Source organism: Salvelinus fontinalis, chromosome 30 (assembly GCF_029448725.1).
Source record: "Salvelinus fontinalis isolate EN_2023a chromosome 30, ASM2944872v1, whole genome shotgun sequence".
Classification (NCBI taxonomy): Eukaryota; Metazoa; Chordata; class Actinopteri; order Salmoniformes; family Salmonidae; genus Salvelinus; species Salvelinus fontinalis.
Window position 1 is genome coordinate 29,932,024 of NC_074694.1, and position 17,778 is coordinate 29,949,801.

At 42.9% G+C, this 17,778-nt stretch overlaps 1 protein-coding gene across 1 annotated transcript in view; it reads right to left on the minus strand.

The window, feature by feature from the left end:
* Positions 1-17,778, minus strand: part of LOC129829003 (ras-associating and dilute domain-containing protein-like) — a 47,656-nt gene that overhangs the window by 13,644 nt on the left and 16,234 nt on the right. Inside the window, exons 5-11 of the mRNA XM_055890396.1 lie at positions 17,064-17,668; positions 8,510-8,827; positions 7,439-7,587; positions 6,530-6,779; positions 6,332-6,369; positions 4,624-4,850; positions 4,372-4,484 (exon numbers count right to left, since the gene is read on the minus strand). Of these exons, the coding sequence (XP_055746371.1) occupies positions 4,372-4,484; positions 4,624-4,850; positions 6,332-6,369; positions 6,530-6,779; positions 7,439-7,587; positions 8,510-8,827; positions 17,064-17,668 (1,700 nt within the window). The remainder of the gene's footprint in view (positions 1-4,371; positions 4,485-4,623; positions 4,851-6,331; positions 6,370-6,529; positions 6,780-7,438; positions 7,588-8,509; positions 8,828-17,063; positions 17,669-17,778) is intronic.

Here is a 17,778-nt window from a genome sequence, read left to right on the forward strand (position 1 = left end):
GGGCTACAGAGTGAAGCTACACAAAATAGACTATTGACTGAAAGTAATCTGACCTTGTCAAGAGCCATTGAAGGTCAGTGTGTCCATGGAACTAGCTGCTAAAGAGGCTCAGCAGTTGAGTTCATCAGGAAAAGTGCACAGAGTTGGAACTGAAAATTCCGCTGTGGCACGGGTTGGACATCAGGCGCCTGTATGCTGGTGTAAGGACATGGATTGCCGAGCGTGTTTAAAAGGGCCCCACTGAGCGAGCGTGCAGAAACAAAAAGAGAAAATATCAAAGACTGAAAAGAAGAAAGGAACATTCCAACAAAAGGAAAAAGAGACATGTTCACGCTTTTGAGCAAGAGACCACTGAGATGAATGACTCATCCAACGAGGAAGTCGAACTGAATATACTGACTGTGACACGGCTACTATGTCTCTCAGTTGCTAGAGAGGCAACCAGTGCAGTGCGTATGGAGATTGACACAGGGGCAGCTGTATCACGTGTCAGACACAGTCTACAAAAAGACACTGACACACTTCCCACTTCAACCAGTACACATCGCGTAAAAGACTTACACAGGTGAATCTGTCGCCGTGAGAGGCATCACTGAGGTCACTGTTTAGTTAAATGGACAAACTGAAAAGTTCCCACTCTACATTGTGAAAGGGGACTATTCATCACTACTGGGCAGTTTGTGAATCACAGTGGATTGCAATGACACATGGAGACACAAGCCTACCGGCCATCTTACATAAACATGTAAAAGTCTTTAATGGAGAGCTGGGTAGCATGAAAGACATTACAGCAGGGGCGTCAAACATACTGCCCGTGGTGAGGTTTGAGTAAAAATATATATATATAAGAATACTGAATACTTTCTTTATATATATATATAAAGTAATCGGTATTCTATTTCCAAATTTTGTTACGTTACAGCCTTATTCTAAAATTAACTAAATATATATTTTTCTCATCAATCTACACACACTTCTTGCAATGTATTATAAATAAAAAACAGACAAATCACATTTACGTAAGTATTCAGACCCTTTACTTAGTACTTTGTTGAAGCACCTTTGGCAGCGATTACAGCCTTGATCTTCTTGAGTATGACGCTACAAGCTTGGCAGACTTCTATTTGGGGAGTTTCTCCCATTCTTCTCTGCAGATCCTCTCAAGTGTCGATGCACTGCTATTTTCAGGTCTCCCCAGAGATGTTCAATCGGGTTCAAGTCCGGGCTCTGGCTGGGCTACTCAAGGACATTCAGAGACTTGTCCCGAAGCCACTCCTGCATTGTCTTGGCTGTTCGCTTAGGGTCATTGTCCTGTTGGAAGCTGAACCTATGCCCCAGTCTGAGGTCTTGAGTGCTCTGGATCAGTTTTACATCAAGGATCTCTGTACTTTGCTCCGTTCATCTTTCCTTCGATCCTGACTAGTCTCCCAGTCCCTGCCGCTGAAAAACATCTCCACAGCATGATGCTGCCACCACAATGCTTCACCGTAGGAATGGTGCCAGGTTTCCTCCAGATGTGAACCTTGGCATTCAGGCCAAAGAGTTCAATCTTGGTTTCATCAGACCAGAGAATCTTGTTTCTCACTGCCTGAGAGTCCTTTAGGTGCCTTTTGGAAAACTCCAAGTGGGCTGTCATGTGCCTTTTTCTGAGGAGTGGCTTCCGTCTGGCCACTCTACCATAAAGGCCTCATTGGTGGAGTGCTGCAGAGATGATTGTCCTTCTGGAAGGTTTTCCCATCTCCACAGAGGAATTCTGGAGCTATGTCAGAGTGACCATCGGGTTCTTGGTCACCTCTCTGACCAAGGCCCTTCGGCCCCGATTGCTCAGTTTGGCCAGGCGGACAGCTCTAGGAAGAGTCTTGGTGGTTCCAAACTTCTTCCATTTAAGAATGTGTTCTTGGGGACCTTCAAAGCTGCCGAAATGTTTTGGTACCCTTCCCCAGATCTGTGCCTCAACACAATCCTTTCTCAGAGCTCTCTGGACAATTCCTTCGACCTCATGGATTGGTTTTTGCTCTGACATGCACTGTCAACTGTGGGACCTTATAAAGACTGGTGTGTGCCTTTTCAAATCATGTCCAATCAATTGAATTTACCACAGGTGGACTCCAATCAAGCTGTAGAAACATCTCAAGGATGATCAGTGGAAACTGTATGCACCTGAGCTCAATTTCGAGTCTCGTAGCAAAGGGTCTGAATACTTATGTAAATAAGGTATTTCAGTTATTAGTTGTTGTTTTTTGCAAACATTTCTAAAAGCCTGTTTTCGCTTTGTCATTATGGGGTATTGTGTGTAGATTGATGAGGGGGGAAACATTACGTAATACATTTTAGAAAAAGGCTGTAACGTAATAAAATGTGCAAAAATTCAAGGGGTCTGAATACTTTATGAATGCACTGAGGTAATTATTAGTCGAGTATAGTTTTCAAACTCGATCTTACCAAAATTAAAAAATAACTGTTGGCCGTCTCTTTGAGTAGGTGAATATACATAAGTTGTAATCTTGTTGACCAACGTCTCAACCAAATGTTACCCAATTAAGTTCAAATTACGAATTGTGCCCAGTGGGCAGTTACGGTTGAGTAAAGGAACACCGAGAGAACCACCAGTCATGATGGGTCCAGAACTGTTACTGGGTGACACCCTAACCCAGCTGTCATCACCTAGGGGCTCACAGTCATGTTCTCACGACACTGACTCAGCCGCAACAACACAAGTGTGTGATGAGACTGTGACACAGGCTACTCAAATACCTACACCTGTGTCAACGCCTCAGTCTAGAGACATTGTTGTTGAGAGTCAGGTTGACCGCCGTTACCCTACAAGTGTTAGGCTGGAAACTAGATGCTTGGACTTGTAGAACAATTATTGTTGTTCACAATGGGGACAATTTAACTAGGTGGGGAGGAGATGTTGTGTATTGGGGTTGTGCCGCAGAGCACCATGGGAGTTATGTGTATTAAGATGATCATGTTCCAGATATATTGTTGAAGTGTTTCTAGTCTCCTGTCTCATCATAATTGAATTGTTAAAAAGACCTGGTTATGAAACCCAGGAGACATAACAGAGAAGGTTCTGTCTGTTGGATGAATCACTTGTCATTATCTGTAGACTGAGTCAGTTGAAATGCCAATGCACCAATGCTGTCATGTGGTTGGGAGCTTCAGTTCAATAGGTCACCGCTGCTAACCTGCTAGCCTGCCTATCCCCGAACCCTCTCCAGGAATCTATTCTGTTTCCTCTTTGGATAAATTATAGTGATGATGCTCTTTCCCTCCCACTTCCTTCCTGGACAGGAAACAGATACGGAACGGTACCATGGCCTCGTCTGCCTCAGTAAGCATACAACTGACTTCCAGTTAGCGTAGCATTTAGCATAGGCTGCACCTAACGCTCGGCTTGAGTTAATTTACCTTGGCTAATGCTAATGCTAACACGGCTAACGCTTGACGTGGCAACCTGTACATGACTAAGTCATGTTCTCTTGGTTTGGGTGGTACTGTAGTGTGCAGTCACAGGTCACAGGCAGGGTTAGGCAGAGGGTGGTCGAGGTGGGTGAGGACTGTGTCTATGACGTCTGTTTATGATAACAACTATCCCTGACCCTCTCCAAGGAGTGATCAAAAGATGACAAAGTAAACTTCCATTGTGGAATTCTTTGTCAGACTACACACTGACTGATGGTGTGCCGACTGATATAGGGCAACCAGCTGTACCCCAGCTGCCAATAGGTCCTCTCAAACAGTATGCACACACACACACCTGGCAACACTTCTAAACTCCTTAATGACAAGAGGCCTGACGTGCGTGCGAGCGAGCACACACACACCACCACACACACACACACACACACACACACACACACACACACACACACACACACACACACACACACACACACACACACACACACACACACACACACACACACACACACAAACACACACACACACACACACACACACACACACACGCACACACACACACACACACACACCCCTGCTGTCTGTCTGTGGCCAGCAATAAAGCCCCCAGTGTAGTAGTCCAATAAGGCTGCTCTATCAGAAAACCTCTCATGGCTCTACTCTATAGAGAGGACTAACTAACTGGACTCTTTGTACCGACTCCCTCTCTGTTTTTCTTTCTCAGACTAAGAGACACAACAAACCCATCAGGCCCTGAAGGGAAAAGCTAAAGCAAGGTGAGCTAACTACTACATCATGGGATATGTAGAGTGTTGCTGAGGAGTTTAGTCCTTTAAAGTTATGCAGTTGTAGGCCAGAGTTGTGTACCCCTGGTCTAGTCTCTGGGTCTGAACTCACTAAAATGCAACTGATGGAGTTAAAAGTTCAGGTGTGTGGGATACTGACCTTGGTGAGGTAGTAGACACACTGCTGAAAGGTCAACATGATAACTTCCTCCAGAACCGTCATGGTTTCTTCACTGGCCGACCTCACACACGACAGCCTCATCTCCAACAGGGCTGACAACAAACAGAAAATATAGGTAAATGTCTTAATAGATGTTATGGATCCTACGTAAAGTTCTTAGTAGGCTTTCTTTAGACTCTTTTAGTCCCCTGGCTAGAAGGTGAGGCTAGGCTAGAAAAGCCCAAAACTAACCCATACTCTCCTCCTCCCTCTCTTCATCCTCCTTGTCATCGTGTTCCTCTCCCTCTGCCTCCACCCCTTGTTCTCTATGTGACCTCCAGGCCAGTGTTTGGGGCATCTGTTGTTGGATGTAATACAGCAGCTCTAGGGCGTTGGACATCCAGACCACCAGGGTACGCAGGCCTGAGACCAGTTCTGCCAGGTTGAGAGGCTGCTGCTCCTCTGGGTCACTACAGAGACTGGGATACCAAGGAAAATATCTGGAATCAGATCCTATGCCTATAACCATAGAGTGGCTAGTACAGTACCAGTCAAAAGTCTGGACACACTTACTCATTCAAGGGGTTTTCTTTATTTGTACTATTTTCTACATTGTAGAATAATAGTGAAGACATTAAAACGATGAAATAACACATATGGAATCATGTAGTAACCAAAAAAGTATTAAGCAAATCAAAACATATTTTATATTTGAGATTTTTCAAAGTAGCCACCCTTTACCTTGATGAGAGCTTTGCATTCTTGGTATTCTCTCAACCAGCTTCATGTGGAATGCTTTTCCAACAGTCTTGAAGGAGTTCCCACATGACCACTTGTTGGCTGCTTTTCCTTCACTCTGCGGTCCAACTCATCCCAAACCATCTCAATTGGGTTGAGGTCAGGTGATTGTGGAGGCCAGTTTATCTCATGCAGCACTCAATTCGTCAAATAGCCCTTACAAAGCCTGGAGGTGTGTTTTGGGTCATTGTCCTGTTGAAAAACGAATGATAGTCCCACCTGCAAACCAGATGGGATGGCGTATTGCTGCAGAATGCTGTGGTAGCCATGCTGGTTAAGTGTGCCTTGAATTCTAAATTAATCAGAGGCAGTGTCACAAGCAAAGCACCCCCACACCATCACACCTCCTCCTCCATGCGTCATGGTGGAAACCACGCATGCTGAGATGATCCGTTTACCTAAGACACAGCGGTTAGAACCATAAATGTCAAATTTGGACTCATAAATGTCAAATTTGGATCAGATCAAATGACAGATTTCCACCGGTCTAATGTCCATTGCTCGTGTTTCTTGGCCCAAGAAAGTCTCTTATTCTTATTGGTGTCCTTTAGTAGTGGTTTCTTTGCAGCAATTAGACCATGAAGGCCTGATTCACACAGTCTCCTCTGAACAGCTGATTTTGAGATGTGTCTGTTGCTTGAACTCTGGGAAGCATTTATTTGGGCTGCAATCTGAGTCTGGTAACTCTAATGAATTTATCCTCTGCAACAGAGGTAATTCTGGGTCTTCTTTGCCTGTGGCGGTCCTCATGAGAGACAGTTTCATCATAGCGCTTGATGTTTTTTGCGACTGCACTTGAAGAAACGTTCAAAGTTCTTGACATTTTCCGCATTGGCTGAAATTCATGTCATGAAATTCATGGACTGTCATTTCTCTTTACTTATTTGAGCTGTACTTCACATAATATTGACTTTGTCTTTTACCAAATAAGAATCTCAAATATAAAATATATTTTGATTTGCTTAACACTTTTTTGGTTACTACATGATTCCATATGTGTTATTTCATAGTTTTGATGTCTTCACTATTATTCTACAATGTAGAAAACAGTAAAAATAAAGAAAAACCCTGGAATGAGTAGGTGTGTCCAAACTTTTGACTGGTACTGTATAACTCTGTGTAATACAGAGATGGAAATATTTGGCTTTGTGCAGGCACTCACACTTCTGGTTGATTAGCAGCAAGCTCCTTGGTGTGTTCCTGTTATAAAGCATGGGGACAAAATGAAATATTAGGCCTACAAACTTTTCTGATCCAAATGTAGTTATATAATTTATTACATACACTTTAAGAGAAAATAAGAGATGATCATTCATACAGCCATATTGAATATAAAGTAACATTCAGTAACGTCACTTACCCACATGGCATTCTGGACCTGGCTGGCTATGAGCAGCAGTAGTCTGCGGAGGTCTGAGGTTTGGAGGTGTGTGGCGGAATGTTCCACACACACACTCAGCAGGAATGCTACAGTCAACGGCGGCTTGTCTCTATGGACACTCCCCATGGCAACGATTTCCTTGACGACGGCATCCTCGTGCTCCACAGCGTAGAGTAGGTTCAGGTCGCGACCCTCAGGGTTTTTTAGGCAAGCTGTGGCCCTTCTAGACCTGACGAAGACCATGTCAGTGGAAACGTGTCTAGTTAAACATTTTTTTAATGGTGTTAAGAATTCACAAAAATTCAGGAGAGGACCAGACTTGAATGCGACACTTTAATTAGTTGCATTGAGCGCAGCTCCCTAGCAACTCAACAAGCATTAGCTGCAACTCATTGCTAATCAGCCTCCCGACCTGTCCTCATTCTCCTTAATCACCACTGCCACCCTACTTAAAACTGATCAAACTAACATTCTTCCTGTTTGTTCTGCAGCGTATCACGTGGCACGATGCTGTGTGTTTACGATGCTTTATCAAGTTTAGCATCTCGCCTTCTATCTAGTATCTCTTATGTTCTTCTAAGGATCTCATGGGGAGATTTCCATCACCACAGCAGCCTACTACCACTGCCCGATGATGATGTCTACCTGAGACTCCAAGCCAAACTCTACCCCTCTGGATCCTTCATCTGTAGCTCTCGGCTTCATCCAGTCCATTCTCATTCCCCTCCTGAATCCTCATTCTCATTTCCTCAATAAATATTCTAAACCCATTTCAATGTCTGGTCCTTAAACTTGTGAATAGTTTTTTAAATTGAATCTTCATAATTTACAATAACGACCTGTATCACTAAAAGCTTGGAGGAGCAGCAACCAGTGAGCAGATGTTACCTTATTTCTCTGGTCCCACTAGATTCCCTCCTAGCTGAGATACAGGTGTTGCAGAGTGCTGGTTCACTAGTAGCGAGTGTAGTGGCCTGGGGCAGAACCCCGGGAGCAGCAGTAACTGTAGGATTGGGAGAAGAAGTGGGGTCCTTCACCTAAAAACAAAATGCGTCAGAAGTCACATTTTAACCTTAAAACCTGCCCCAAAAATATCTGTTTTGTAACAAACATAGAGCTAGAACAAAATTGTTAGTTCTAAATGTTTTCATAAGCTAGGTTTCCATACAATTGGAGACTGATTTTCATGCATATATTCTCAAATCGGCATAAAGAAAATATAATTTTCCAACCAGTGGTGTGTTTCAACCAAATGGATCAAAATCACTGCGTGATGATGTAATGCACACAAATGTACTTTTTCGCTCAAGTTTTCATACAGCGAATAAAAATCTACATTTCAATATGTTTCCATTGCATTTTCAACTCTACCAATTTTTTTTATCACAAAAACTGTGTTAAATAGCAAAACTCTGGTATAAGCCTGTGTGCTCTAGCCAACAGCTTGCAAATACAGTGCAGGTAGACTGTGCAGGTAGGCTAGTCTACATGATGAAATTATTATGGACAAGAGCTCAAATATTTGTATTTGTTAAACAGAAGCATTGATCATCATGTCACCACATTAAGACCCTCGATATTTATTGGAAAGGAGCATCGTGCCCTTTCATCACCCTGTGAAGTTCCTAACTTATTTCATCTGTAGTCTAATAAACTGCATGCTTTCCCGAGTCGTAGAGGGAGGACCACACAACATATCATCGCGTGACTCCAAGTTTACTTCAATATGATGGTTATTATATCAATATATGCGCATAAATACTTTTCCACTGCCATTACTTGCATAATTCATTTTCGATCCCACGATGTCAAACAAACAAATTATTTGTTGCCATTTATAAAATTGTACCAAAACTCCCTGTTCCCATCACAACTGTAGTGATTTTATTTATACGGTATGACTTTACTCGCATGACAACTGTGGATGGAAACGTGGTTATAGTGACTAAACGTATTCACCTTCTGCATAACAACCCAGGCAGTGGGGTCCTTGAACAGGAATAGGTAGTGTCGTCCCATCCCGATGACATCACCTGGACTAAGCTCTGCCTCTTTGGACAACGTCTCCCCGTTGCGTGTTACCATAGCACTGTGGAAGGGACGGAGGCGGACGGTGGAACAACCTTTATCATTTTGGTCATGACGACATAGGCAGCAGTGAAGAGGCAGGATGTCGGGGGCAGAGAGCGGGAAGTCAACCTTTGACCTTTCCTTGTCTTCGCCACTATATCGACCAATCAAAGTGCTTGAACCGTTCAGCAGGTAGATGACGAAGTCCTGAGGAGAAAAAGAGAGAGAATTTGAATTGTAAAATCCCATTTACTTTATTGGGTCAAGACCCTACAGTACATCAACATTCAACCATCAGACATCATGCACCACGGCCCTCATGTGTTCCAGCCTGTAAGAAAAATAGAAGTTTAAAAAGGGTTTAAAAGAACAACTCCAGATCCCCCTGATCATCAACAGAGCCCAACACCCCTTGAAGACCCCATGTATGGATGAAGAGCCTAATGTTCCCCACCAATCTGTGGAATGGCAATTCCACAGTAACGGACTTACACTTTGACTCAGAATTTTCACTTTAAAATATATGCTAAACAAAAACCATAGTAACCATAGTAACCATCAGTTTTTTACACAACCACATTTTTCTAATCTCTTAAACATCTAATCCGAATTAAGATTCAAAGATGTCTGCAGAATGAATGGGGTGCCGGCTATGACATGACATCTTTTTTGTTTGTTTGTATTTTCACAGTATCCAATAGGTAGTTACAGTCTTGTCTCATCACTGCAACTACCGTACGGACTCGGGAGAGGCGAAGGTCGATAGCCATGCGTCCTGCGAAACACAACCCAACCAATCCACACTGCTTCTTGACACAATTCTTGACACACCATCCAACCCAGAAGCCAGCCGCACCAATGTGTCAGAGGAAACACCATACACCTGTCAACGTGCACTGCACCCGGCCTGCCACAGGAGTCGCTAGTTCCAATTATGCGCCGCCCTATGGGTCTCCCAGTCGCGGCCAGCTGCGACAGAGCCTGGACTCGAACCCAGAATCTCTAGTGGCACAGCTAGCACTGCGATGCAGTGCCTTAGACCACTGCGCCACTCAGGAGGCCATATGACTTGACATCTTAAGTTTAAAAAATATATTTTGGTTATTGAACTACAGTAGGTGAAATAGATTTACATCCAGTAACAGAATTATGATAATGGATTACATCATGGGCCCCTGATCTGTACAATAAACAAATGTGTAATTATGGATATTATTCTCATCATGGTGATGTATCCTGAATAGGTTCACAAAGGTAGAAATATGCAATATCCTTATTTTCCATATTTGGGTATTTTTCTACACACTGGCTATTATTGTAGTGAGCTCCATCCCCAAACAAGACCACATTTGGTTGGTCCGGAACAGACCATATCTGAACCAATCCTAGACGTCTTTGTTTCACAAGTTTGGACATCACAGTACAGCACAGCAGAGTAGAGTTCAGTACCATACAGTAGAGCGCAGGAAAGTAGATATGTTCAGCACAGTACAATAAAGTACAGTATACTACAGCACATACGGTACTCTACTCTAATGTGCTCTACTGTACAGTACTGAAATCGACACTACTGTACAGTCCTGTACTGTACAGTACTGAATGGTGTGGCTGTTGAATAAGTTGGGGAGACTAAATTACTTGGTGTCCATTAAAACATTAAACATTAAATTGATCAGAAATACAGTGTGGACATTGTTAATGTTGTAAATGACTATTGTAGCTGGAAACTGAAGATTTTTTATGGAATATCTACATAGGCGTACAGAGGCCCATTATCAGCAACCATCATTCCTGTGTTCCAATGGCACGTTGTGTTAGCTAATCCAAATGTATACTTTTAAAAGGCGAATTGATCATTAGAAAACCTTTTTGCAATTATGTTAGCACATCTGAAAACTGTTGTACTGTTTAAAGAAGCAATACAACTGGCCTTCTTCAGACTAGTTGAGTATCTGGAGCATCAGCATTTGTGGGTTCGATTACAGGCTCAAAATGGCCAGAAACAAAGACCTTTCTTCTGAAACTCATCAGTCTATTCTTGTTCTGAGAAATGAAGGCTATTCCATGCAAGAAATTGCCAAGAAATGGAAGAGCTCGTACAAAGCTGTGTACTACTCCCTTCACAGAACAGCACAAACTGGATCTAACCAGAATAGAGAGGAGTGGGAGGCCCCGGTGCACAACTCAGCAAGAGGACAAGTACATTAGAGTGTCTAGTTTTAGAAACAGACACCTCACAAGTCCTCAACTGGCAGCTTCATTAAATAATACCCACAAAACACCAGTCTCAACGTCAACAGTGAAGAGGCGACTCCGGTATGCTGGCCTTCTAGGCAGAGTTCCTCTGTCCAGTGTCTGTGTTCTTTTGCCCATATTAATATTTTATTTTTATTGGCCAGTCTGAGATATGGATTTTTCTTTGCAACTATGCCAGCTCAATAAGTTTAAACAGGAAAACGGCAAGATGACAAGAACTGTTCGTTGGGAGCTTCATGAAATGAGTTTCCATGGCCGAGCAGCCGCACACAAACCTAAGATCACCATGCGTAATGCCAAGCGTCGGCTGGAGTGGTGTAAAGCTTGCCACAATTGGACTCTGGTGCAGTGGAAATGCACATTGTATGCACACTAAGCACATTGTATTTGGTACAAATCATTCCCTAAGCTCTAGACCTCAGCTGAATCTGGTAATGAATGGTGTGGCTATTGAATAAGTTGGGGAGAGTAAATTACCTGGTGTTACCTTAGATTGTAAACGGTCATGTCAAAACATATAGATTCAATGGTTGTAAAGATGGGGAAAGGTTCTGTCTGTAATAAAGAGATGTTCTGCTTTTTTGACACCACACTCAACAAAGCAAGTCCTGCAGGCTCTGGTTTTGTCTTATCTTGATTACTGTCCAGCCATGTGGTCAAGTGCTGCTAAGACCTAGTTAAGCTGCAGCTGGCCCAGAACAGAGCGGCGCGTCTTGCTCTTTATTGTAGTCAAAGGGCTAATATAAATACTATGCATGCCAGTCTCTCTTGGCTGAGGAGAGTTGAGGAGAGACTGACTGCATCACTTCTTTTTATAAGAAACATTAATGTGCTGAAAATTCCAAATTGTTTGCATAGTCAACTTACACACAGCTCTGATACACACACTTATCCCACCAGACATGTCACCAGGAGTCTTTTCATAGTCTCCAAATCCAGAACAAATTTAATAAAGTACAGTATTATATAGAGCCATTATTGCATGGAACTCCCTTCCATCTAATATTGCTCAAATGAACAGAAAACCTGGTTTCAAAAAACAGATAAAGCAACACCTCATGCCTATCCCCTATTTTGACCTAGATATTTTGTGTGACTGTATGTATTGATATGTAGGATATGTGTGCTGTTTTTAAATATATGTAGTTCTGTCCTTGAGCTGTTCTTGTCTATTAATGTTCTGTATTATGTCATGTTTCATGTTCAGTGTGGACCCCAGGAAGAGTAACTGCGCCTTTCGCAAAAGCTAATGAGGATCCTAATAAAATACCAAATACCAATTACTTTACTGTACTGTTCTATACTGTACTGTTCTCTACTGTGCTCTACAGGACTGTACTGTTCAAACTTGTGAAACATAGACATCAATAATTGGTTCAGATTTGGTCCAGCCAGGGCAGACTGACCCAATTTGATCTACTTTTTAACGTCCGTGGACGGTTTGGTCGGTGCTCAGTGAGTGAGGATGCTTGTTACAGTAAATGCAAAGCGGGTAGGTGGTAGGTGTCAATAAGAGCCGGGAGAGGCGACATTAACTGAAGAGAGAAAGAAGAGAGAGAGAGCGGCAGAGAGAGGGAGAGTGAGAAGGATGGGTTGTCTGTTTTCAGTCTTGCTTTGACCACCAGACGACAGAAAGATACAAAATGGATTAAATTAAAAACATTCTCACCCATCTACAGTACCAGTCAAAAGTTTGGACACACCTACTCAATCCAGGGTTTTTCCATTTTCTTCATTGTACAATAATAGTGAAGACATCAAAACTATGAAATAACACATATGGAATCATGCAGTAACCAGAACATTTTTAACAAATCTAAAATATATATTATATTTGAGATTCTTCAAAGTACAGTAATCTGGTTGATGACAGCTTTGCACACTCTTGGCATTGTCTCAACCAGCTTCATGAGTTAGTCACCTGGAATGCATTTCAATTAACAGGTGTGCCATGTTAAAAGCTAATTTGTGGAATTTCTTTCCTCCTGTGTTTGAGACAATCAGTTCTGTTGTGACAAGGTAGTGGTGGTATACAGAAGATAGCCCTATTTGGTAAAAGACCAAGTCCATATTATGGCAACAACAGCAAAAAAATGTACCTTTATTTAACTAGGCAAGTCAGTTGGGAACAAATTCTTATTTACAATGACAGCTGTGTAACAATGACAACAATGACCGGGGAACAGTGGCTTAACTGCCTTGTTCAGGGGAAGAATGACAGATTTTACCTTGTCAGCTCAGGGATTCGATACAGCAACCTTTCGGTTACTGGCCCAACGCTCTAACCACTAGGCTACCTGCCTCCCCTAATAAGAGAACCGACAGTCCATCATTAATTTAAGACATGGTCATTCAAGACCGGTGGAAATCCATCCTTTGGTCTGATGAGTTCAAATTTGAGATTTTTGGTTCCAACCCGCTATGTCTTTGTGAGACGCAGAGTAGGTGAACGGATGATCTCTGCATGTGTGGTTCCCACCGTGAAGCATGGAAGAGGAGGTGTGATGGTGTGAGGGTGCTTTGCTGGTGATACTGTCTGTGATTAATTTAGAATTCAAGGCACTCTTAACCAGCATGCCTACCACAGCATACTGCAGCGATACACCATCCCATCTGGTTTGCGCATAGTGGGACTATCATGTGTTTTCAACAGGATAATGACCCAACACACCTCCAGGCTGTGTAAGGGCTATTTGACCAAGAAGGAGAGTGATGGAGTGCTGCATCAGATGACCTGGCCTCCACAATCACCCAACCTCAACCCAATTGTGATGGTTTGGGATGAGTTGGACCGCAGAGTGATGGAAATGCAGTCATCAAGTGCTCAGCATATGTGGGAACTCCTTCAAGACTGTTGGAAAAGCATTCCAGGTGAAGCTGGTTGAGAGAATGCCAAGAGTGTGCAAAGCTGTCATCAAGGCAAAGGGTGGCTACTTTCAAGAATCTCAAATGTACAATATATTTTGATTTGCTTAACTCTTTTTTGGTTACTACATGATTCCATATGTGTTATTTCATAGTTTTGATGTCTTCACTATTATTCTTCAATGTAGAAAATAGTAAAACATAAATAAAAACCCTTGAATTAGTACGTGTCCATCTTTTGACTGGTACAATACCCGATAATGACAACGTTAAAACATGTTGGACATTTTTACAAATTTATTGAAAATGAAATAAGTATTCACACCCGTTTGCTGTGACACTCCAAATTGAGCTCAGGTGCATCTGATTTCCTTTGATCATCATTGAGATGTCACTACAGCTTGATTGGAGACCTCCTGAGGTAAATACAAGTCTGTATATAGATTTTTCTACTGTATTATTGATTGTACTTTTGTTTATTCCATGTGTAACTCTGTGTTGTTGTATGTGTCGAACTGCTTTGCTTTATCTTGGCCAGGTCGCAATTGCAAATGAGAACTTGTTCTCAACTGGCCTACCTGGTTAAATAAAGGTGAAATATATATTTTAAAAAAAATCAATTGTTTGGACATAATTTAGAAGGAAACACACTTGTCTATATAAGGTCCCACAGTTGACTGTGCATGTCAGAGCAGAAACTATATCATGAAGTCCAAGGAACTTTCCGTAGATCTGAGATATAATTGGGATGAGGGATATATCAGGGGAAGGGTATAAAACAATTTCTAGAGTGTTGAACATTTCCAAGAGTACATTGGTGTCCATCATTGAGAAATTGAAATAATATGGAACTACCCTGACTCTGCCTATAGCTGGCCATCCGACCAAACTCAGCAACCGGGAAAGAAGGACCTTGGTCAAGGAGGTGACTAAGAACCCCAATGACCACTCTGACAGAAGTACAGAGTTCCTTGGCTGAGATGGGAGAACCTGCCAGAAGGACAACAGTTTCTACAGCACTTTACTTTGCATACAGCCAAGCCAAAGCAATGCTGGAATGGCGTCAGAACAAGAATGTGAAAGTCTTTGAGTGGCCCAGCCAAAGCCCAGACTTGAATCCAATTGAAAATCTGTGGAAAGACTTGAAGATTTCTGTTCACCGCCAATCCCCATCTAACTTAACAGAGCTTTAGAAAATCTACAAGGAAGAATGGGAGAAAATCCCCAAATCCAGATGTGCAGAGCTGATACAGACATACGCAAGATGACTACAAAGTATTGACTCAGGGGTGTGACTACCTATGTAAATTACATATTTCTGTATTTCATTTTCAATACATTTGAAATTATTTATAAAAACAGGTTTTCCCTGGATCATTTTAGGTTATTGTGTGTAAATTGGTGAGAGAAAAAATTATAATTTAATCAATTTCGAATTCAGGCTGTAACAACAAAATGGGGAATAAGTAAAGGGGTATGAATACTTTCTGAAGGCACTGTATGAGCTGAACATAACAGTATGCTAAGGGAGAACAGTAGCAGGTGACCCAACTGTTGTATGTGACTACTATGGTTTCCCATTGTAGCCAATTCAATTGCAGAGTAATATCTTAAAGATATGTGGGTTTTTGGTCATGCAATTACAAGGCATAAGGCAATGTTTTTTAACTCAGAGAAGGCAAATTATTTCTCCAAAACGAAATATAAATATTGATATCAGTTGGCAGGGGTCTTTACTTCAATATTGTGTTTTGATGTATTTCTAATACTTAGAAAAAATCTAGAATATATATTTTTTAAATGAAGACCCCTTTGAAGACCCCACCCGGCACAACCAGAAGAGGACTGGCCACCCCTCATAGCCTGGTCCCTCTCTAGGTTTCTTCCTAGGTTTTGGCCTTTCTAGGGAGTTTTTCCTGGCCACCGTGCTTCTACACCTGCATTGCTTGCTGTTTGGGGTTTTAGGCTGGGTTTCTGTACAGCACTTTGATATATCAGTTGATGTAAGAAGGGCTATATAAATACATTTGATTTGATTTGGTGTTCATGGGTCCTATTACATAGAAATTACCAGAGAGAGAGAGAGAGAGAGAGAGAGAGAGAGAGAGAGAGAGAGAGAGAGAGAGAGAGAGAGAGAGAGAGAGAGAGAGAGAGAGAGAGAGAATTTAGTTTTAGAATACCTGGCAGAACAAACCGTATGAGATGAGTGCAATACCAAAACACCTAGCATTCAACTTTTTATTTAGCCTCTATCCAAGATTAAATGTGTGTTACACATGAGTGAGTTTGAAACTATTATATTTGGATGATTCACCCTTCGTGTGAGATAACAAATGGATTACTCTGGGAACAATAAACAAATACATTCAAAATCCTCGGTGCTGACCTAAGATTACTTGTGTTGCGTATGTGTGCACATCTTGCATGAACGTGTGTGCGTGTGCATGCGTGTGTATGTATCCCGCCCTGAATCCGTTATAGCCCACTGTAATCAGCCAGGAAGCAGTGCCACTGTTGCACCACTCTGTATCCGGATCTGTGTTTTTACACACGTTTCTGCTCACGCTGGCATTTCCAAGAAGTATTCTCTCCGCTGTTTGTCCCTAACTGTCTCTGTGAATTTTTCCAGTGGGAAAATGGGATTGCTTGCCTGGAATCTCATATGTTCCAACTGTAATGTTTACTGTGAGCCAGAGATAGCATGTCAGGGGCGGACTGGGACCAGAACTCGGCCTTAGCATTTCTAACACACCGTCCATTTTTTCCCTTGATGCCCCCATTATTAGCCAAATAGTGATAAAAAGGCCAACTGGGCTAAAAATGGACCAGCCCATCTGGCATTTGCCTGAAATTCCAGATGGCCGGTCCGCCCCTGCAGCATGTGATGGAACGTCACCAATGTGTGTGTGTGTGTGTGTGTGTGTGTGTGTGTGTGTGTGTGTGTGTGTGTGTGTGTGTGTGTGTGCGTGTGTGTGTGTGTGTGTGTGTGTGTGTGTGTGTGTGTGTGTGTGTGTGTGCCCAATGCGGTGAGTAAGAGCAGGCAGAGTTTGAGGACAAAGTGGAGCCACGAGGGAGAGAATAATGTGATAGATTCTCTGTCCATTGTGCACAGACACCTTGAGAGAATGAGAACATTGTTATCTCTTTCCATATGGAGCAGCAACCTCAGAAAGAGAAGGAGGGAGAGAAGGGTGAGGGAGAGATGAGAGGAGAGAGACAGGGGAGAGAGACAGGGGAGAGAGGTGTTCAAGAGAGGGATTGATGAGACTCAATGTGTGTGGGGTACTCGTGGGGTGAGTGAATGGGGTACTGTGTGTCCTACCTGTCTGTTGCTGTAGCCCTGTAGCAGCAGTAGGTAGGGGCAGTCTTGGGGAGGGTGAATGGAGTAAAGTGTTATGTTATCGTCACTGCTCTCTGTCTCCTCCCTCTCTCTCTCCCTCTCAGGGGAAGGACAGAGGGGCTCTGTGTAAATCTCTGATCCAGGGTCCTCCAGAGGGGAAACATTGGCGTCAACGTAGCTCTCTCCACCTCTCTGTTTGAGGTTCTTATCGGGGTTCAATTTGTGATTCCGTTCCACATTCTGTTCATGGTCCTGACTGTGACACTGATTGTGGTTCTTGTCTTGACTGGGAGTGTGGAACTCATTGGGGTTCTGACTAAGGGGCTCAGTGGGGTTCTGTTGGTGTTTCTGTTGTGTTTCTGTGGACTGGGATGAGAGGTCTGCTTCACTCTGGCTCCTCCACAGACCCGGCCCCCGTTCAGACTTGTTCTGGCCCCCACATACCCTCCCACCCCTGTCCTTTTGGTTCCGAGCCCCACACACACCCCTCTCTTGGGTAGAGGTCACATACACACTCCTCCTCTCGATCAGGGCAGAGGTGACTCGAGAGCGGCTCTTCTGGAGTTTACGAGCCTGGGCGTTGATGCCTGAGAGACAGGAGAGAGTTTGGATATGCGTGTGTGTGTGTGTGGCTGCCAAAGTCAACATGCAGAAGCTAACGTGCAGGAAACAGACTGCAGTGGTGGATATGATGGTT